The sequence below is a fragment of the Hordeum vulgare genome, chromosome 5H, assembly GCF_904849725.1.
Source record: "Hordeum vulgare subsp. vulgare chromosome 5H, MorexV3_pseudomolecules_assembly, whole genome shotgun sequence".
NCBI classification, from domain to species: Eukaryota; Viridiplantae; Streptophyta; class Magnoliopsida; order Poales; family Poaceae; genus Hordeum; species Hordeum vulgare.
In genome coordinates, this window is record NC_058522.1 from 511,330,704 (window position 1) to 511,352,909 (window position 22,206).

At 44.4% G+C, this 22,206-nt stretch overlaps 1 protein-coding gene across 1 annotated transcript; it reads right to left on the bottom strand.

Moving 5' to 3' along the window:
- Positions 1–4,934: 4,934 nt before the first annotated feature.
- On the bottom strand, positions 4,935–6,299 carry LOC123397085 (S-locus-specific glycoprotein S13-like). Its single transcript, XM_045091770.1, has one exon. The coding sequence runs from the start codon at positions 6,297–6,299 to the stop codon at positions 4,935–4,937; it is 1,365 nt and encodes a 454-aa protein (XP_044947705.1).
- Positions 6,300–22,206: the final 15,907 nt, after the last annotated feature.

The window sequence follows — 22,206 nt, forward strand, 5'->3', positions numbered from 1 at the left end:
CTCGCAAATCTATCGACAAAATCAAACAAGGAACAATTTAAGCACGTCAAATGCTTCACAATAATGCATGAGCATGACATGTTAACATGTTGCTGGTTTAAGCTAAAAACTCTAGTCACAATTAAATGAAGTCCATTTGATCAATATAGGTCAAATTCAAACTCCACATAAGGCATTTCAATTGCCATTTATTTGAATTGTCATATCCAGCAACTTTAGCTTGTTCAAACATGCATGAAAATGGTTCCATAAGATTCCTTGGATTTTTCTGATAATTTTTCATATATAATTATTTCATTTGGAGCTATGCTTTGAATTTCTATGAATTTTTGAAGTTTATACCAATTTCTGGAATTTCCTGAATTGATTTATTTCAGAAATTAACTTATTGCGTCACGCCTGATGTCATGCTGGCGTCAGCAGGTCAACCGGCTCTCCACATCAAACCTGGCCGGTGGGACCCGCATGTTAATGACTCTGTTAATTATCTAAAGTAACTTTAAACTAATCCTAAAATTAGTGACCCTAGGGGTTAATTAGAGGGGTCATTAGCTATTAGTGGCGGTGCCATGTCACACGGGCCGACGGTTAGCCGCCGGCGACCACTTCACGCGGTGGTGCTTCGCCGGAGATGCTCGGATTCGGGCTACAGGGCACGGATTGGAACGCCGAGAGCCCTGGGACACAGCCCAGGCTCGCCCGCATCCAGAGGAGGAGGCGGCTGATCGCGGGGACGTCGGAGCTCGCCGACAGCGAGCTTGTGGCGGCGATCGGAGCTCGGCCACGGCGGCATTAGCGCTAGGGCGGCCGCGGCCAACGGGGAAAGGGGAACGAAGCGTAGGCTCACGGTGGTTTCGGTGATGGCGACGGCAAGGTCGGAGGACCAGGGGCGGCGACAAATCGAACGGTTGCAGCCTTCGATGCCGACGGTGGAAGCGACAGCGGTGGCGATGTTGCGGGGCTTCCCTGCTCGATTCGCTCAGCGTGGAAGAGCAGCTCGTCACGGCGGATCTTATGGACAACACGGGAAGGCGAACAGTGGCCGGTAGCCGCGTCGGCAACGGATGGCGGCGACGGCAGCTTTCGGGCCGGGCGAGAGAAAGAGCAACAGAAGGAGGGAGAGCAGCAGGGGCAGATGAGCTCAAGGGTGTCTCCTCGCGACGTCTAGATATAATTCCATTTCAAATAATTGCTTGATTAATTCAAGAGTCCAAAATAAATGTTTTTGTAATCCCAAAATAATAGTTGACATTTTTTCATCATGCCAATATTTTATTAGAAAACCAGGGACATTTTCTTGGATCATTTTGAAGCAATTTTTATATTTCTTATTGAACAAAATTTGGTTCCTGGGGCTTGATCACTTCCTCGTTTCAATTTCAAAAAAAAAATGCATGCATGAATGCAATCACAACCAAGTAGGGCTGTGACACACATGATGTTTCCAAGTTACAAAAATGTTTCCATGATAAATTAATGAATATTTTCAAACTTTATAAAATATGGAAGGGTGGACTGTGTGCCGCAAAAAGCCTAGTACACTCCTGATGAATAGTGAAATTGCCAAAAACAATAAAAACTTAAAAAATATTTCCTTTCTAAAGTAAACATTTATGTGTTTTCCATCGTCGTGCGAAGTTTCATTAAGAAATGGCATATGTTGTGCTTTGAAAAAATGGGGTGCTCTAGAAAGGCAATTTCTAAAGCACCTGATCTGTATTTTAAGCACAAGCCATAAAACATATATTTTTGCATTAGAATTTACATGTACATACGGGATAAGAAAACATATAAGTGTAAATTTTTTTAGATTTTTTTACATCAAGAAAACATCATTTGTTTCACCTCGGGGATATATGCTCTGGGGAGCTGATTTGAATATTTCTAGTACTTCGTCATTTGTTGTATTTTCTTTCTAAAATCATTCAGAGAGTAAGAACCAGACTAAATCACCATGCAGATACTGCTGGTGCTTGAATGGAAATGGCACCACATATTTGTCGGCCACTCTAATGACTTGAAGTTAAACTCCAAAGCCGTCAAAGAAAGCATGCTTTTCACATCAGCCAGCGTGCTTGTCTTACATATACAGGATTATGCACCCTAATTTTGTCACTGTGCACCTTTTTTACATGTAAACACAAAAACAAGAAGCGTAGACAAGAACACCACTACCTAATCACTTGTATCCAATGTAAGGGTCACCTTCATCGAAGTGATTTTCTTCAGAGTCTTTTTTGTCAAGCAGTGTCTTCATTTCACAAACAAAAAGTAGTGTCTTAATATCTTATTCTTGTCGTTGTAACTGAGACTGCTATCTGGACTTCTAGACCAAACCAGAATACAAAACACATTCAAACATCACTATTTTGCTGATCCATACATTTTACAGAAGTGTTTGATTCATCAACTTATTTTCCTCCGAGAGCATTTTATACATCTAAAACTAAAAATCATCACTTCATCGCCCCTCTATCTCAGTAACAGTAAAACTGTTTGTGGAAGTCCGAATGTCATTTCTGATATTAGCCATTTCAGCACTTCGTCGTGCAAAGTAGGCGGGGCGGCTGGGGGTTGTAAGTGTGGTGATTCTATTCTCTAGGATGAACACAACAGATGACATGAGCGGCCTATCATCTGGGTTCTCCTGGACACACAAGAGTGCTACATGGACGCAAAGCAAAACTTCGACCGGTGAAGTATTTATGATACATGAGTCTAGCAGTTCCTCTGTCTTCGCTTCCTTCCACATATTCCATGACTGAAAAACCAAGAACATTGTATTAGTATCCCTATTCATACTGTATTTAAAACTACAAATTCTTTGGAAATTTGATCCATGTTTAGAAATAAAACTTGACGTTAAGTCTTGGAGGCTCACATAAACTGTGAGGCTAGGGAATCCCATGGTTTGACTAATGGAGTTTCTCCTTATACCAGTTACAACCTCCAGTAGTAACACGCCAAAGCTATAAACATCAGACTTGGTAGAAAAGACACCTTCCATTGCATACTCAGGAGCCATGTAGCCACTATTTGAGAAATTCAATTGTAAGAGGTATCTAATAAAATTTCAATTTGGAATATCAATATGATTTTTCTTCAAATGGATACTCACTATGTTCCAACAACACGTTGGGTATTTGCATTTTGCTGGTTATCACCAAAGATTCTTGCCATGCCAAAATCTGCTATCTTGGGTTTCAAATCGGCATCTAACAAAATATTTCCAACTTTGAGATCTCTATGAATTATGGTGAACCTTGAATCTTCGTGAAGATACATTAGTCCCCTTGCAACCCCTTTGATTATACTAAATCGTATCTCCCAGTCCAACAAAAGTTTTCTTGAGTCATCTAAAAAAACAAATGTAAGCAAATAAATGTTTTGACTTGTCTTAGGAATTCATGGTTTACTATTAGAATATGTACCAAAAAGGGTAGCATCCAAGCTCTTATTAGGCAGATACTCGTATATTAGGAGCTTTTCATCTCCCTCACTGCAACAGCCAAGAAGTCGAACCAAGTTTCTGTGTTGCAGTTTGGCAATTAGAATTACTTCGTTTCTAAATTCTTTTGTTCCTTGTTGAGAATCTCTACTTAGCCTCTTGATTGCAACTTCTTGACCACCTACCATTCCCTAGAGAATATAATGTGAATATTAGATTTGACTGTGATATGAAAAAGGTAGCTCTTCTTATTAGAATGAATATTAGGAAACTACCTATTCAACGAGTTACCTTGTATACTTTACCAAAGCCTCCTTGTCCAATCATGCATGTTTCGGAGAAATTGTGGGTTGTCAGCACAATTTCTTCTAATCTTACAAATGGAAACTCTTGATCATGGGGAGGGTTTTCTTCTCCAAATTCATCATAGGTATTCATACCATCGAAACTTATCTTATTTCGCTTTCTCCATTTTTTGTTCTTGCCTGCTCCAACAATGTTAACAATCACTTCCCTTCTAATAAGCACATCATATACATAACAAAGAAAAAGAGTTATATTTGAAACCTACCTAATAATGTTGATATAATATTTTCAATTTATGAACTCATGGAAGCAAATGAAATAGGCGTCTCTACCACCATGTGGCAGAGAGTGCATATAGCTAAGCTAACCCCTTTAATACCTAGTATCTCCGAGCAGCGATTGCAATGATATGGAAAGCAGCAAGATGGAAACCGCTATGATCGACATGACCCATTCTGTACACGCGCAAGGGTTCTGGCGGACATGGTGTAGCAGCAAAAAAATGTGTTTTCTCTAACATGTGGACTCCATCTTATTTCATACAGTACTAGATTGTACGTTATATTTGCATCACTCCCCAGGGTAGTTAAACTGTGCTCTAAGCCATCTAAAAAGTTACTTGATCTCTTTTTATATACTCAGGGGATTTATAAGAGTCTGTAGTCTAAGGGTATATTATGGTGGTACATGATGGCATGATGCAGTCCAAGTTCGGGTGGTGAGACTTACGCTCCCATAAGGTGGTCAAATATAACATTTTACTTTCCCCGCAAAAAATATAACGTTTTACTAAGCAGAGTCAAGAAAACGTACCTTTGAAATTTAACCATGCAAGCAAGATACAGATGAGTAGCAGAACACTAGAGCTTAAAACTGGCAACACAATCCTCACTGCTTTTCTCTTTGTTCTTCTTCTACCTATGCAAGAAAAATACATATACAGTAATTAAATGCTTTATGTATAAAAAAGAAAGTATTTCCAAGTTATGTAACAACCATCCAACTTAATTAAACATCAGATTGTGGAACAAAAAAGGGACGAGAAGATCATGATCATTCAACTATTAATATATTGACTGTCACAAAAATGGATGATAAAACTAGAAGCATGTTATTGAAAAGAAAGCAAGTTGTAGAACGATGGGGAAATAACAAAACCCGTCGGACAATGAGGGAGAAGTTAAGATCTGATACCAGTTGTTGCATCCATGCCTGCATGCCGGAGATAAAGTGTCTCGCCGCCGACCTCCCCTACCTTTCCTATGTCAACCAACTCCCCATTCCACACTAAGCATCTGGTCACGTCTCCTCCAGACCTACCGGTGCTCAGGTTGCTGAACGTGTATGCCACGCACGAGCAATTGCGGCTGCACTCTGCTGTGCACTCCTGGAATGTACTCCTGTCCCCTCCCACAGAAGAAAACCTGTCAGGTGACTTCATCCCTGACAAGGCTAAGAAACCATCACTGCATCGCGGCGCCTTCTTCATTCGGCACCCCGCCGAGAATCTGCCTGCAGTCCACTCCTCCCTGTTAGTCGGCTCAAAGCCTTCAAGACACTTGCATGTTGGCACGGCAGGCGTTGTGGCCGTCTCATCGCAGTATCCATTGGGGCCGCAGTAGTTGTAGCGGTTGCATTCAGCGGACGGCCACTTCCAAAGGACAGCCCACGCTGGTGACCTGCTGCTCCAACTCTGGAGTTGATACTCGCCATAGTAGGTGAGCACTAACCTCGTGCGCGGGGCGCCGTCGGAGAGGCTGTAGGTGATGTACATATCATCGTCCTTGTCGACGAAGGCCACATAGATGATAAAATCGCTGACGTTAGTTTTCTTTGCTCCCCCAAGTTGTTGTTGGCTTTGGCTCATCACTAGGTACCCTGTCCATGGGGCGCTGCGAGACACCGGGTGCCCACCGTCCCATAGGAATACTTGGAGGGATCTGTTCGGGTCGCTGCCATAGGAGAAGCGCCCCAGCGAAGGGTCGCTAGGGCCTTTCCAGGACACCAGACGCTCGGCAGTGCCCCATGTGCTATTCTTTATCCGTAGCTTCATGCCAGGGAGGAATGTGTCAGTGTGGTGGTCGAAGCTCTGCCACAACATGGTGCCGTTTGACAACCGAATAACAAGGTTGCCGGTGTTCAGAAGCACTGCCGCTGAGGTAGATGAGCCCAAGGCGGTGGCCACGTTGGTCGTCGTCCAAAGGACACGGCCGCCACCATTACCATCAGAGAGAACCAGATTAGAGGTGTTGGTGAGGGAGACCGTTGGTGGAGAGGAAGTGGTGTTGGTGGCCGGGGTTTCTCGATTGGCGACCCACACGACTGTTAGCTCAGGGATGCTGGTGTACCATATGCCTAGGTACAGGCTGGTCGGAGTGGAGTTGGAGGGGCTGAAGAAGCCCAAGGTGAATCCACCATCATCGGAGACGATGAAGTTACCCGGGGACAGCGCCCTGCCGGGGACAAGGCGATCGTCGGAAGCACTCAACGGTAGGAAGAGAAGGATTGTGGCCGCCGTGAAGCTGGTGAGAGCCGGCCAATCCATTGATCGATCAGGCTAAGATGTTAGTACTAGCTAGTGAAGGTGGCTAACTGTGGAATGTACATAGTTGTACTAGTCCTTGGTATAACAAGCAAACTATGCTTTGACGAACCCAGCATCCACGAATGTTTGATTGCGGAAGCAGATGATTGTATAATGCAACGTTCTTGGAATTCCGGGTAGATTGACTTCCAACTTTCCAAGTGGTCAAGAGTTGACATATCAGCTGCTGTCCACGTCTGAGTTGGGATCCACCCTGTACTGCTGACTGGTCAGAAACTCAGAATAGTGACTGAAACATTAAGCTATAAACGAATAGCTATTGTGTATCAACACTTCAACAGTCACCTTCACTCCTGACTTTTCTTGTGCAATTGTTTTTTTTTTTTCGAGAAAACGCAAAAGACTATGCGTTTCATTGTATTGAAAAGAGGGAGAGACAACCTCCTAGGAGGCTAGTACAAAGGTGTTACAACCAGATCAATGTACGTCCCAGGAGAGTGGCAGGGTGACCCTAAGCCCCTGCCTGCGCCCAATTCCTAGACTCGTCCTTGATCGCATCGGCGAGCTCAACTAGCGATGGGGTTACATGGTCAAATACACACGCGTTCCTATGCTTCCAGATCATCCAAGGCACGAGAAGCGCAATCGAGGCCAGCGCTTTGCGGAGCGGGTGAGGCGTGGCATCGCGAGCGCGTAGCCACCAGTCCTGCAGCGAGGCGTCCTGGTCGGGCACAGGTGCCGATAGTCGCAGCCAAGACATGATCCCGTGCCAAGTCTGCTTCGCGAATGGGCAACAGAGCAGCAGGTGTTGTATCGTCTCCGGTTCTTGGTCGCAAAGAAGGCACCGAGGGTGATGCGTTAGGCCATGGCGAGCAAGGCGCTCCGCAGTCCAACAGCGGTCCTGATTAGCGAGCCAGTGGAAGAACTTGACCTTCGGAGGGGTCCAAGCCGCCCAACCCTTCCAGATCAACTTTCAGGACCGGCAAGTGATAGATCCGTGGAAGGTGACTAGATAGCAGGACCTGGCTGAGTAGCTGCCGCTGGCTGTCCACTTCCAGGAGAGCGTGTCCGGCTCTGAGGAGAGGGTGATGCGGGACACCAGCAGCCAGATCTGGAGATACTGCCCAATCTCCTCAAGGCCAATAGTGCCGTGAATGTCCCTCGCCCCGGCATTGCCGGCGATGCCCTCAGCCTGATCTGGAGTTACTGTTGACTGGTCAGAAACTCAGAATAGTGACTGAAACATTAAGCTATAAACGAATAGCTATTGTGTATGTGTATCAACACTTCAACAGTCACCTTCACTCCTGACTTTTCTTGTGCAATTGTAGCAGTGACTGTATATATATATATATATATATAAAGTGATCTTTGCGATATTTTATACAGGTAACGTGTCAGCATATACTATGTCATGCACCTAATTGTATAACAATCTCTTTTGAAAATTCCATGCTGAGATCAGTCGTGGAACATGACGAAAACAAATGAGCGCTGTGGTATGTCTGAAGAACAAACAAATGAGCGCTGTGGTATAGTCGTGGATGTTGTCATGCTAAACTTGATGCTCTTCTGGTAAATAAAAACGTGCATTTCCCCGTGACTGTGATATCCCCAAATCCCAGAGAAATCCTTCTCCCTCCTCCGTCTCCGTTCCTTATCCATCTCTATCCCAAGCGGCCAGTCTGCCGCCGTCGCGCCATGGTGGCATGGCTGGGCCGCTAGTTCACTTCTGCATATTCGATCTCGTCCCACTGCCGAAAATGCGGGCTCTTTTCTGTCTAACGCTTGCTTCATCAAATCAGCCCAGAAAAGTTGCAGATTCGCATCGGTATAATGCTTATCTTACACCAAATGCCACGATCTAATTTTGTCCAACCGCATCATTCTAGGCATGGACGTGGAATTTTCCTATGACGGAGAAACATCCAACAGGAGCTGTGCCGCGCCTGAGAGGGCGGCACTGCTCTCCTTCAAAAGTGGCATGACAAGTGATCCTGCTAAACGCCTGGGCTCGTGGAGAGGCCATGACTGCTGCCAGTGGAGAGGCCATGACATTGCTGCCAGTGGAGCGGTGTTACGTGTGACAACCAGACATGCCACATAGTCAAGCTCTTTAATCTCCGCGATGCCTTCATCGAAGACGCTGAGAATTTTATTTGGTGTGTGTGTCTCTTTGATTAATGAATAAAGGGGTAGTATATCCACTAAAAATAAAAGGCACGTCTTCGGTCAAAAAAGAAAAGATTCACAATTGCTACCGTAAAAACATTCAGTCTGATTTTCCATCCTCTCTTGAGCCGGACATGAGCTGTACACTGTAGCAATCGGTTTTTTTTTTGGTCTTCAGGCGAGTTTTTAAAATACTGAAGATTTTTACAAATTTTGAGATGTGATCATTTTTTTACAGATTTGATCTTTTTCTGAAAAAGCTGAACATTTTTTGAAATTCTGAACGTTTCTAAAATTCCAAAAGATTTTTAAAAGAATTGAACATTCTTAACAAAAATATAAAAAAATGAAATTTCTTAAGATTTTTTAAAAAGAAAACAAGGAAAAAAAGTAAAAGGCCGGACAGGAACCTCCCAGAAGGTTCCCAAGACCAATGGGCCAGCCCAACTCACCTTGGCTCGATGCCTCCCTCTGCAAATCGCCAGCAATTTGATCCAGTGAGCGTCAAATAGGGTTCCCCCACACACAATCAAGAGAAAGACGATTACACATGTTGGAAACTTGAGCAGATTTTGAGAACTCACTTAGCATTAAAGCTTAGTTTGTGAGGGAAAACAGGCCATTTGTCCACCTTCAAACATACGTGAGATGACCCTTCCTCTGTGATTGTAAAATGCAAGAAAAAATGAGTGTGATAGAGGGAAAATAATGGCATGCCTTCATGGAAGAAAAGGCTAGTAGATCCACACCTGACATTGATTGGACATGAATGGTTCAACAGAAAATCACGATAGAAGATTCGGAACTGGGTCCCGGTAATTACAAGGCAAAGCAGGCCAAGTCCTGATTGCTGATGGTTCCCACAATACACAACACACATTTCTTCCTCTTGTTCATTGATCACTGAAACTGATTGATAGCTACAGGCACTACTATTTCCGAATGTCCGTTGTACAGATTCCTTCTTTCCTTTTCGCGACATAATCATCCCCTTCGTGATACTACTCTTACTTGACCCTCCGTTCGACGGATACTGTGAGGACACATTCACTGCGATGCGACTGAAGGAGAGGAATTTCCAACCTCTCGCGTCAAGCAATTCACCGTATACATTCCCTGGGCTTCCTTTCTAGCCTAGCAAAGAAATAACACAATGGCCACAGCAACATGATCTGCCTCGGGTGCAGCCAGCTGCCTTCTAATCGTCCTAGCAACCACCACCATGTCCATGGCCACCTCCTCTTCCTATGCCGGAGAAACGTCCAACAGGAGCTGCATCGCGGCTGAGATGGCGGCGCTGCTCTCCTTCAAAACCGGCATGACAAGTGACCCTGCAAAACGACTGGACTCCTGGAGAGGTCATGACTGCTGCCAGTGGAGCGGTGTCACTTGCGACAACCGGACAGGCCATGTCATCAAGCTCAGCCTCCGTAATAAGACGGTGAGAATTTTGTTTGCTGCATGCCTCTTGGGGAATCCGGCGGATTGCAAGGGAAGATAAGTTCGTCTTTGCTTGCTTTACAGTACCTGAACCATCTTGATCTAAGTGGAAACAGCCTTGGGGGAGTAGGTGTGCCCATACCAAAATTCTTAGGCTCCATCAAGAGCTTGACATATCTGAACCTTGCTTGCATGAATTTCGATGGGGGAGTGCCGCCTCAACTTGGTAACCTCTCTAGGTTGCTCCACCTTAGCCTTGAGGCCACTGTTTTCTCCGATACTCTTTTGCATTCTTATGACATATCATGGTTATCTCGCCTTGGTTCACTAAGATCACTTGACATGAGTGGAGTAAACCTCAGCACTATTCCTGATTGGGTTCGGGTGGTCACCCTTCTTCCTTCGCTGGAAGTCCTTCAACTCAGTCAATGTGGGCTCAGTTTACAACATGAACCCATACTGCATTCAAATCTGAGTTCACTTCAGGTGCTTGATCTATATAGCAACAGAATTGACACATTGAATCCAACCTATTGGTTCTGGGATGTTCTCGTCATCAAGGAACTTGACCTTTCAAGTAACAAAATAGTTGGCCAGCTTCCAGATGCAATCGGAAACATGACATCTCTTGAGACACTGAAGCTAGGTGGCAATTACCTCTCAGGTGTAAAATCTGAACTGTTTAAAATACTGTGCAACCTGAGCTGGCTAGAGCTGCAATCGAATGAGATTGGGAAGGATATTTCAGAATTTTTGGATGGGTTTCCTGGGTGAACAAAGAGTAAATTGCGGTCCTTAGATCTGTCTGCCACAAACCTTACTGGGACGATTCCAAGCAGTATTAAACAGTGGAAAAATTTAACTGATCTTCAACTCTCTGATAATAGGCTTGTGGGGTCAATACCTTTGGGAATTGGCGAGATGACTAATCTACGGTCATTGTTTCTAAACAACAACCAGTTGAATGGTTCTGTATCAGAGGAACATTTTGCAAGTCGAGTGTACTTGATGGAACTGAGTTTATCTCACAACCCTGTACACATCACTATCAGCTCAAACTGGATCCCCGCATTTAACCTGGAAGTGGATCATTTTGCAAATACAAAAATGGGGCCTCATTTTCCATTGTGGCTTGAAGGACAGAAAAATATTTTCGAACTTGACATTTCAGATGCAGGCATAATTGATCTTCTTCCTGATTGGTTTTGGACCGTATTCTCCAATGTTGCATCTGTAAATATCTCTTGTAATCAAATAAGTGGCCGGCTGCCAGCAACACTGGAATTTATGATTTCTGCACAAATGCTTGACCTCAACTCAAATGGCTTTACAGGTTTGCTGCCACTGCTACCAGAATCGTTAGTGTTCTTAGATATCTCCAAGAACTCTTTATCAGGACCACTTCCCCAAGACTTTGGAGCTCCGATGCTTCAAGAGCTTGTATTGTTCGCAAACCATATCAATGGAACAATTCCAATATATATACATATGTCAACTGCAGTATATGAGAGTGTTGGATCTTTCAGAAAACCTTCTAGTAGGACAACTTCCCAAATGTTCAAAAGGTAGAGATGATAAGGAAGAACTGAACACAACAGTACATCTCGGAAACATGCTGTTGTCGGCTCTGATCTTGCACAACAACAACCTGTCTGGAAAATTCCCTGAATTCTTGCAATACGGTCCACTTTTGATACTACTTGATCTTCCCACAACAAGTTCGAAGGAGAGCTGCCAACGTGGACATCAGGGAAATTGCCATATTTGTCTTTTCTGTTGTTACGGCATAATATGTTCTTGTTGAGTAAATAGGCAATTTTCCGAGTAGATTAATCCACAAAATAATAACTAGCATGGCATTGACTAGACTAATGACATACTGATCCTGAGTTAACCTAGCACATACTACGCATATAGTGGATACATTTATGCAAACAAGTAGTACTGCTAGAATAAATACGGACAAGAGGATAAACGAGTCATACCCTCCAATCGGCCAGTTGGCCGTAGCAGCAGCAGCGGCGGCAGAGGCAGTATCCTCTGCCGTCTTCTTCTCGGCTTCCTCGCGGAGACGATCAGCTTCGCTTGGTGAAGACATGGCGATGACGAGGGCGACGCGGACGTAAACGAAGCAGACGGACGGAGGCGAGCAGTCGCGTGATCGCTCCCCAAAAACCTAATCGCCCCTCTCCCGTACAGGAACCGGAGAGGCGAGGTTTCGGAGGCCTGCTCTCCCGTCGACCGTGTACGCGGTAAACGGGACGGAGTCGCCGGCGGCAGCAGCAGTTCAAGGAACGAACGCGTGAGACAGATGTGATCTGATTTCGTGACGGCTAGGGTAGGCGATCGCACGCTTATAAAGGCGGCTCGGGTGGACGTCTCGGATCGTGCCTTGTCCGTTACGTATTCTCCGTTTCTGACCGGCAAAAATAAGCGCGTAGGTATGAGCTCGGCTCGGCTCATTCCCGCGGCGCGTCGTGACGAGGCGTGGCGAGGCGGGCGGCGGAGGAGGAGTGCGCGAGGGCACCTTCTCTTCTCACTCTCCAATAGCATGTGGAAGAGAGACCCTTATAAACGGGTCCAAACTCTCCTCCACTAGCGGGGTGGGACTAAACTCCCACCACCTTGCCATGCCACCACCTACATGGGCCCTTGTAGATTTTCTGAAATTCTCTAGTGGGCCTAAGGCCCACCTCCAAATTTCAACAATCCCCCACCAGATCTCAAGGGCACATCGTGTTCCCTCGTTCCAATCACTGTTTTAATATACCAGCATTTCAGTGAAGACCTATTAATGTTGAGCTTCACCTAGAACAAGTAGCTACACTCCTTTACAACTGAACAATGGACTATGCCTTGAATTGTCAGCTTGGCGTAAAAGAGCTTCACCACAAGTCTTACTGGTACTAGACTGCCGAAGGTGACCCCTCGGGTGGAGCATATTAGTCACACTCCTGGCCTATTCATGAGTTTACTAGAGATCACCCAAACCTCATAGACTGTGACCAGCAGTCAAGCTCATATAGGTGTGTTCCTCCAAAGATCGCTCTGTAGGACAGCATCTCGCTTACATATAAGCTTTAGAACACATTAAGACAGTAGTTATCCTACCATACAGTATCCGAGAGTATTGCATCTCCAACGGAGTGGGTTAGTAAAGTTACTCTCCTCAGTTCACCACTGGCTTGTTTTCCCAGGTCCTACTTCACGGGATCTCCGATCATATAGGTTGGGTTACTACCATGGCAACTCATGTGGGTCTCATACCCATCTCCCTCGATGCACTATCTATCACAACACGTGATAGCCCTTTAGTAAAGGGATCTGCCAGATTCTTAGCCGTTTGGATATAATCCAACGCTATCACTCCGGAGTTTCTCAAACGTCTGACAGCCTTCAATCTCATTCTTATATGTTTGTTGGACTTCATATTGTCCTTTGAACTCTTCACTTTAACAATAACCGTCTGATTATCGCAGTTCATAAGGATAGCCGGAACCGGCTTCTCAACCACAGGTAAGTCCATCAAAAGATCTCGAAGAAATTCTGCTTCGACACCAGATGTGTCTAATGCTGTTAATTCTGCTTCCATTGTCGATCTTGTTAAGATCGTTTGCTTGCAAGACTTCCAGGAAACAGCACCACCCCCAAGAGTAAACATATACCCAGTAGTGGCCTTCATCTCATCAGCATCAGAGATCCAATTCGCGTCACTATACCCTTCAAGTACCGATGGGAATCCCGTATAGTGAAGCCCGTGGTTGACAGTACCTTTCAAGTAGTGCATAATTCTTTCAACAGCACGCCAATGAACATCGCCCGGGTTTGCAACAAACCGGCTAAGTTTGCTCACAGAAAACGCGATGTCAGGCCTCGTTGCGCTAGCTAGGTACATAAGTGAACCGATAATTTGAGAGAATCTCAATTGATCTATAGTTGTGCCTTTAAACTTTCGAATAAGCACACTAGGATCATATGGTGTTTGACAAATTTTGCAGTCTGAATATCCAAAGCGACTCAAAATCTTGTCAACATAGTGGGATTGCAGAAGTGTAATCCCACCCTCATCATCTCTCAACAGCTTGATGTTCAAGATAACATCAGCCACCCCAAGGTCCTTCATCTCAAAGTTTTGAGACAGAAAAGACTTAACCTCCTCAATTACTTTGAGGTTGGTTCCAAATATCAGTATATCATCAACATACAAGCACAATATAACTCCTTCGCCCCCACCATGGCGATAGTATACACATTTGTCAGCTTCATTAACAACGAAGCCAACAGATGTCAGAGTTGTATTAAACTTCTCATGCCATTGCTTAGGTGCTTGTCTCAGACCATATAAAGATTTAAGCAACTTACACACCTTTCCTTCCTGACCTTCTATCACAAAGCCATCTGGCTGTTGCATATAGATTTCCTCATTTAGCTCTCCATTCAGGAAAGCCGTCTTAACGTCCATTTGATGAACGAGAAGACCATGAGAGGCCGCCAATGAGAGTAGTACTCTAATGGTGGTCAGTCTAGCCACAGGTGAATAAGTATCGAAGAAATCTTCCTCTTCTTTCTGGGCATAGCCCTTGGCCACAAGCCTAGCCTTGTACTTTTCAATCGTACCATCGGGCCTAAGCTTCTTTTTGAACACCCACTTGCATCCCAATGGTTTGCAACCATAGGGACGATCAGTGATTTCCCATGTCCCGTTAGCCATGATGGAATCCATCTCGCTACGGACCGCAGCTTTCCAGTAATCAGCATCTGGAGAAGCATACGCTTCTAAAATAGAAGTGGGATTATCATCCACGAGGTATACGAAGAAATCATCACCAAAGGTCTTTGCAGTCCTTTGTCTCTTGCCCCTACCACGGGCTTCCTCGTCATCCTCCTCAGGATTATCATCATGTGTTTGTTCATAATATTCCATAGGAATGGCAGGCTCAGGAGTTATCTCAGATTCCTGTCTAGAAGTGATTTGCATATCTCTCATGGGAAATATATCCTCAAAGAATGTAGCATCCCTTGACTCCATTATTGTACCGACCTTCACGTCAGGTACCTCAGATTTCACTACTAGAAATCTATAGCCTACGCTATTCTTAGCGTATCCCAAATTAACGCAATCCACAGTCTTTGGTCCAAGCTTACGCTTCTTGGGAATCGGTACATTGACTTTCGCCAAGTACGTAAGTACGAGAGTGTCGTCCTTCTCTTTGACCACTCCTCGTAGGGAGTGACCTCATTATCTTTTGTAGGAACTTTATTCAGGACATGACACACGGTCAATATAGCCTCCCCCCACCATGCCTTGGATAAACCCGATGTATCTAACATGGCGTTAACCAAATCAGTTAGAGTACGGTTTTTCCGCTCGGCAACCCCGTTTGACTGGGGTGAATAGGGAGGCGTCCTCTCATGAATAATGCCGTGTTCCGCACAAAATGAATCAAATTCGTTTGAGAAGTACTCTCCACCACGATCAGACCGGACTCGATTAATTTTCTTTTCAAGTTGATTCTCAACTTCTGCCTTATAGATTTTAAAGTAGTGTAGAGCCTCATCTTTAGTATTTAACAGATACACATAGCAAAATCTAGTGGAATCATCTATCAATGTCATGAAGTATTTCTTTCCACCTTTAGTCAACACACCATTCATCTCACAAAGATCAGAATGTATGAGTTCTAATGGTGCCAAGTGTCTCTCCTCTGCAGCCTTGTGAGGCTTGCGAGGTTGCTTTGCTTGCACACACGAGTGGCACTTAGAACCTTTGGCTAAAGTGAAAGTTGGGATTAAATTCAGTTTTGCTAGCCGCGACATAACACCGAAACTTATGTGACAAAGACGTGAATGCCAAACTTCAGATTCATTAACACTCGAATGAATATTGTTCACGACTTTATTACAAAAATCTGCTAGAGAAAGACGGAACAGACCTCCGCATTCATAACCTTTTCCAACGAAAAGTCCATATTTCGTAACTACTACTTTATTAGACTCGAACACCAACTTAAACCCTTCTCTACACAGAAGGGAGCCACTAACGAGATTCTTCTTGATGGCGGGGACATGCTGCACGTTCTTCAGCTGCACGATCCTTCCCGAAGTAAACTTCAGATCGACCGTGCCAACACCAAGAACAGAAGCACTCGCGCCATTCCCCATCAATACGGACCCGCGACCGGTGGCCTGATAAGAAGAGAACAATGACAAGTCAGCACACACATGAATATCTGCACCCGTGTCCACCCACCAATCGGTGGACTGACAAACTGTAAATACAGTAAGTAAATTACCGTACCCAGATGCACCACTTTCATTGTTGCCCACAATCATGTTTGCAGACTTGGAGTCCTGCGCCGGCTTCTTGTACTTGTTTGGGCATTTGTTCGCCCAATGTTCCTCTGAACCACAAGTATAGCAACCATCTCCCTTCTTATTCTTCTTGAAGGGCTTCTTCCCCTTCTTATTGAAGTCGGTATTCTGTTGGACAGAGTTCTTTCCCTTGGGCTTGTGAGAATTGAAGTTCCTCTGATGTACCATATTGGCAGCAGAAGAGCTTTCCACCGCTTTTCCATTGGAGTCCTTTGCTCTCGAGTTCTGCTCAACACTCAGATGGCCGATGATGTCCTCTACTGAGAACTCACGCCTCTGATGTTTCAGAGTAGTAGCAAAGTTCCTCCAGGAATTAGGGAGCTTAGCAATTATACAGCCCGCGACAAACTTGCCCGGCAAATTGCACTTAAGAACCTCAAGTTCCTTAGCTATGCATATTATCTCATGAGCTTGTTCCAATACAGAACGGTTGTCAACCATCTTGTAATCGTGGAACTGCTCCATAACATACATCTCACTCCCAGCATCGGTGGCCCCGAATTTAGATTCGAGCGCCTCCCACAAGTCCTTGGCAACATGCATATGTAAATATGCATCAACCAGCTTATCTCCGATCACGCTAATGACTGCTCCAAGGAATAGGACGGTGGCCTCCTTAAACATCTTCTCCTGTTCAGGAGTGATAGTTTCCGTAGGAGTGACACCGGCTACCCAGAACACGTTCATAGCCGTGAGCCATAAGGTGGTTCTCGTTTGCCAACGCTTGAAAAAAGTACCGGTAAACTTATCCGGTTTCAGTGCAGCAGCAAAACCATTATTCGAAAAATTCCTACAGACATTAGGTTTTTGGATTGTTGAGTAAATAGGCAATTTTCCGAGTAGATTAATCCACAAAATAATAACTAGCATGGCATTGACTAGACTAATGACATACTGATCCTGAGTTAACCTAGCACATACTACGCATATAGTGGATACATTTATGCAAACAACTAGTACTGCTAGAATAAATACGGACAAGAGGATAAACGAGTCATACCCTCCAATCGGCCAGTTGGCCGTAGCAGCAGCAGCGGCTGCAGAGGCAGTATCCTCTGCCGTCTTCTTCTCGGCTTCCTCGCGGAGACGATCAGCTTCGCTTGGTGAAGACATGGCGATGACGAGGGCGACGCGGACGTAGACGAAGCAGACGGACGGAGGCGAGCAGTCCCGTGATCGCTCCCCAAAAACCTAATCGCCCCTCTCCCGTACAGGAACTGGAGAGGCGAGGTTTCGGAGGCCTGCTCTCCCGTCGACCGTGTACGCGGTAAACGGGACGGAGTCGCCGGCGAACGCGTGAGGCAGATGTGATCTGATTTCGTGACGGCTAGGGTAGGCGCGGTAAACGGGACGGAGTCGTCGGCGGTGAGGCAGATGTGATCTGATTTCGTGACGGCTAGGGTAGGCGCGGTAAACGGGACGGAGTCGTCGGCGAACGCGTGAGGCAGATGTGATCTGATTTCGTGACGGCTAGGGTAGGCGATCGCACGCTTATAAAGGCGGCTCGGGTGGAGAGACGTGGGCTGAGTCGGTAACGATTACGATCCGACGTCTCGGATCGTGCCTTATCCGTTACGTATTCTCCGTTTCTGACCGCGCGTAGGTATGAGCTCGGCTCGGCTCATTCCCGCAACCCGCGGCGAGGCGGGCGGCGGAGGAGGAGTGCGCGAGGGCACCTTCTCTTCTCACTCTCCAATAGCATGTGGAAGAGAGACCCTTATAAAGGGGTCCAAACTCTCCTCCACTAGCGGGGTGGGACTAAACTCCCACCACCTTGCCATGCCACCACCTACATGGGCCCTTGTAGATTTTCTGAAATTCTCTAGTGGGCCTAAGGCCCACCTCCAAATTTCAACAGTTCTCTGGTTCTATTCCACTTGAACTAACAGAACAAGTGCATCTCCAGTTCTTGGACCTTTCAAATAATAGAATATCAGGAGCTATACCCTGTGGTTTGGCCAACTTAAAAGCAATGGCTCAATATAGCAAAGTAAGATCTGATAACCCCTTGAAGAGTTGGTTCGGATTGATGGTATTGGATGTTCAAATTGGAAGTGCGATAAAATATGACGACAGCCGACAAATAGTAACAAAAGGTCAACAGCTTTATTATACCAGTGCAATTGTATATATGGTAGGCCTTGATTTGTCCTGCAATAATCTACTTGGAGAGATTCCGGAAGAAATAGCATCCCTTTCCGGGCTGAATCTTTTGAATATTTCCCATAATCAGTTCACTGGAAAGATTCCGGACAATATTGGCCTGCTGAAAGCATTGGAATCACTTGATCTCTCATTCAACGAGCTATCTGGTGAAATACCTTGGAGTCTGTCAGCGATAACAACACTGAGCCACTTAAATCTATCATATAATAATCTTTCTGGAAGAATACCCTCAGGAAGTCAGCTACAGACACTGTCTGATGCAGAATCTATATACATCGGCAACAACTATCTATGTGGGCCTCCTCTATCCATGAGCTGCTCACGACCAGAGGTGACTGAAGATCACCATGAAGGTAACAATACAAATAACAGAGATTTGTATCTCGGGCTGGCTGCAGGGTTTGTCACCGGACTTTGGATGGTCTTTGTCATCTTGTTATTTGAGAAGATCTGGAGATTTGCCTACTTCCAACTGTTAGATAATCTGCAGGCCAAGATGCAAATGTCTGTGGCCAAAATATCCGCAAACCGATGGTTGCTCCGCTGAAGACTGATGACTAACTTGGTCTCGTTTTCATTTTTCTTTTTATCTTTTCCTCCTGATCCATGCTCGTATATTTGGCGTGTTTTCCCGCATTTCCCTTGTACTCCAGGGTCCTCGATCTTGTATTTGCTGGACAGTTGTTGCTTTTCGACTCATGAATAAAGCAAGACAAAGTCCGCGGAGCGGTCTAATAAGACGAACCAGAACAAGAGCCAAAAGATAGATAGATATGAAACGACTTGCCTTTGTAACACAAGTTGCGTTCCTGTAAGAGAGGAAGCTTGCCACCATTGTGAGAGATCCATTGGTATGGTATAAGCATTAGGTGATGCATTCTCAGTTGGATCAAGTTATCCTTCCGCAAACTACCAAACCGCGGAGCCCTCGGCGCTATAGATGGCTCTGTCACGACGCCTCGGCATTTCGTCGAACACCTGGTGGGCATACGTACGACCAGCCCGTCGCTGCTGGTCAGAGCTGACACGAGGCTGCTACTCCCCCGATCTCCGTGTCGCTGGAGGCCCCGCAAGGACTGCCGATGCCCGCGAGGCGAGGAAGTTGTGGGACGGCACGGCTGTGACTGTGACTGTGAAGCCGCCGGAGGAGACGGTGTGTGGGGTGCGGACCGAGGTGTTTTCCCTATCTTGTGTTTCCGGGTGTTCCTCGCCTCGCTGCGTGTGTTTGGTAGGGGAATGTGCATGGGTTTAAAAGTTTCGGTTTATTTTTGACTGTTTGACAGGATGTATGGACTCGATTATGCTCATTTCATGAAAAAAGGCCTTTCAACTATGTTGAGTTGAACACGTTCAGATAGGATGCATGAAGGTAGCCATGCTCGCACCGATCCTAAAAAAAATGATTGGAATATCAAAAATAATTGAAATTCTCAAAAGATGTCCTGAATTTCAATATTTGTTTACATTTTCAACAAATGTTCAATTTTCAATAATTTTTAAAAAAGTATTCAAAATTTATAATTTTTCTTATTTTAAAAAAAATGTTCAGAATTTCAAAATTACTTATTTCTTTGAAAGATGTTTAGAATTTCTAAATGTGTTCCTGTCTTCAAAAAACAAAATTCCGAAAATTAATTATTTATTAGAAAAAGAATTCCGAAATGTTTTTTAATTTTTGTTCCGTTTTAAAACTTTTGTTCTCCATTGGAAAAAACTATTTGGAATTCACAAAAATTCGTCTAAACGCATGTAGGCTACCAAATAAAATCTCAGCTTAAAATGTCTGAACACATACGCTGCTACCAAATAACAATAAATACATGTATTCAACATGTCTAGAGTTGGCACGTCTTAAAGTGGAACAACAATGCTATGATGAAAACTGCTACCAAACACATCCTTCATCGCTAGGTTGCGAACCCAACGCCACTGCGTCACAGCAATGCTCGCTCACTCCCGCCCGCTCGATCGTTGACTCTCACTCGATCACTTGTAGTATCTCAAAAACATAATTCAATCATTTTTTGTATTTTGTTTTGGAGTTTCAAAGTATGTAAGCAAGTTTTAAAAATTGTTCATGTTTTCAAGTTTTGTTCGGGAGTTTCAAAATATGTTCGTGTACCAAAAATTGTTTTTGAATTTTAAAAATGTTATGGTTTCGAAAAACCATTCAAGTTTCTTTTTTGGGGAGATTTTACAAAAATGTTCCCATATTATAAAATATGTTCATGTTTTCTAATTTGGTTGGGAGTTTCTTTAAATATTTCCTTTTAATGAATTGTTCGCAAATTCCAAAAAGAGTTCATGTTCGAATTTTTGTTTGGGAGTTTCGAAATATTTACACAAGTTTTAAAAAAAATCATGTTTTCATGTATTGTTTGGGAGTTTCAAAAAATGTTCCCATTTAAAAAAAATGTTTACATATCCAAAAAATGTTTTCGTATTTGAAAAATGTTCTGGTTTCGAAGAAACATTCACGTTTTCTATTTGTGGGGGATTTTACTAAAAAAATTCGTTTGCAAAAATTGTTTGCATTTTTCGAATTGTTTGACTTTTTCAATTCTTATGCAACATTTTTATAAGTGTTTGCTGTTTCATACAACCTTCATGTTTTTGTTCTCAAAATAACGTTTTGCGTACAAATTATGAAAAAGGTTTGGATGTGCGCTCGGTTTTGTTCTTAATATTTTGAGCTGCGTTATGAACCAGGTAGCTCTCCAGCTCGACTAGCTAGGTACTTCTTTGAAGTGTCCAGTGCCATGTTTGAACCCTGCTTAGCGCAATCTTTTATTTTTTTAAGCGCTGCATTTTTTTCATTGGGTACTGGTTGCTAGCGACATGGCCCGTCCCAATCGGGAGACCCACTGCATGCGGTCGACATTTTGCCGCAAAGAGTGCTAGATAGGACCTCCTGTTTAGTATGGGGCCGACATGTACAAGTTCGGCGCCATGCTATATTGCGCCGACCCCCCCCCCCCCCCCCGGGGGGGGGGGGGGCAGATTTAGAATTAGTGTCCCCCAGAGTCTAAATGTGCCTCAAGTCAATTAAAGGGGTCAGATCTGTCAAAAAATACACTGGCCCTCGCTCCGCCGCACCAGGCCCCAGCCGCGCGCTTGCCGCGACGCCCAAGGTGGGGATGACACGGACGTCTTTTTGAGTTCCCTCACCTGCATTAGTGTATGTTGTTGATCTTACTAATGTTTTTCCAAATATATTAATCAGAAAATTGCTAATTTATCCGTCGACGATCTACTCTATTACAGCCGATGAGTTTCCTAGTCACAAAAGCAATTTCGTGGTAAATATATTTATCATTTTGAAATTCGACATTCAAACCTTGAGACCGTAGCTTAATTCAAGTACGAAAGTGTGTTCCATGTACTGCTGCTTCACCATTTCGTTGCATTCTCGTTTTGAAATCATCCGACCCTGATTCTGTCCGACCATCATGCCCTTTTCTTACAAGTGCCCTTCTCTTACAAGTAAACACAAAACCATTGCAAGAAGAGCACGCAAGAATACTACTACTACCTAATCACTTGTATCCAATGTATAGGTCCCCTTCACCTTAGTGTTTTTCCTTCAAATCCTTCCTTTTTCAAGTAGTGTATTATGCAGACGAAAAACTGAATAGAGAACATACTCAAAGATAATGACTACTCCCTCCGTTCCTAAATATAAGACCTTGTAGATTTCACTATAGACTATATACGGAGCAAAATGAGTGAATCTATACTTTAAAATATGTCTATATAC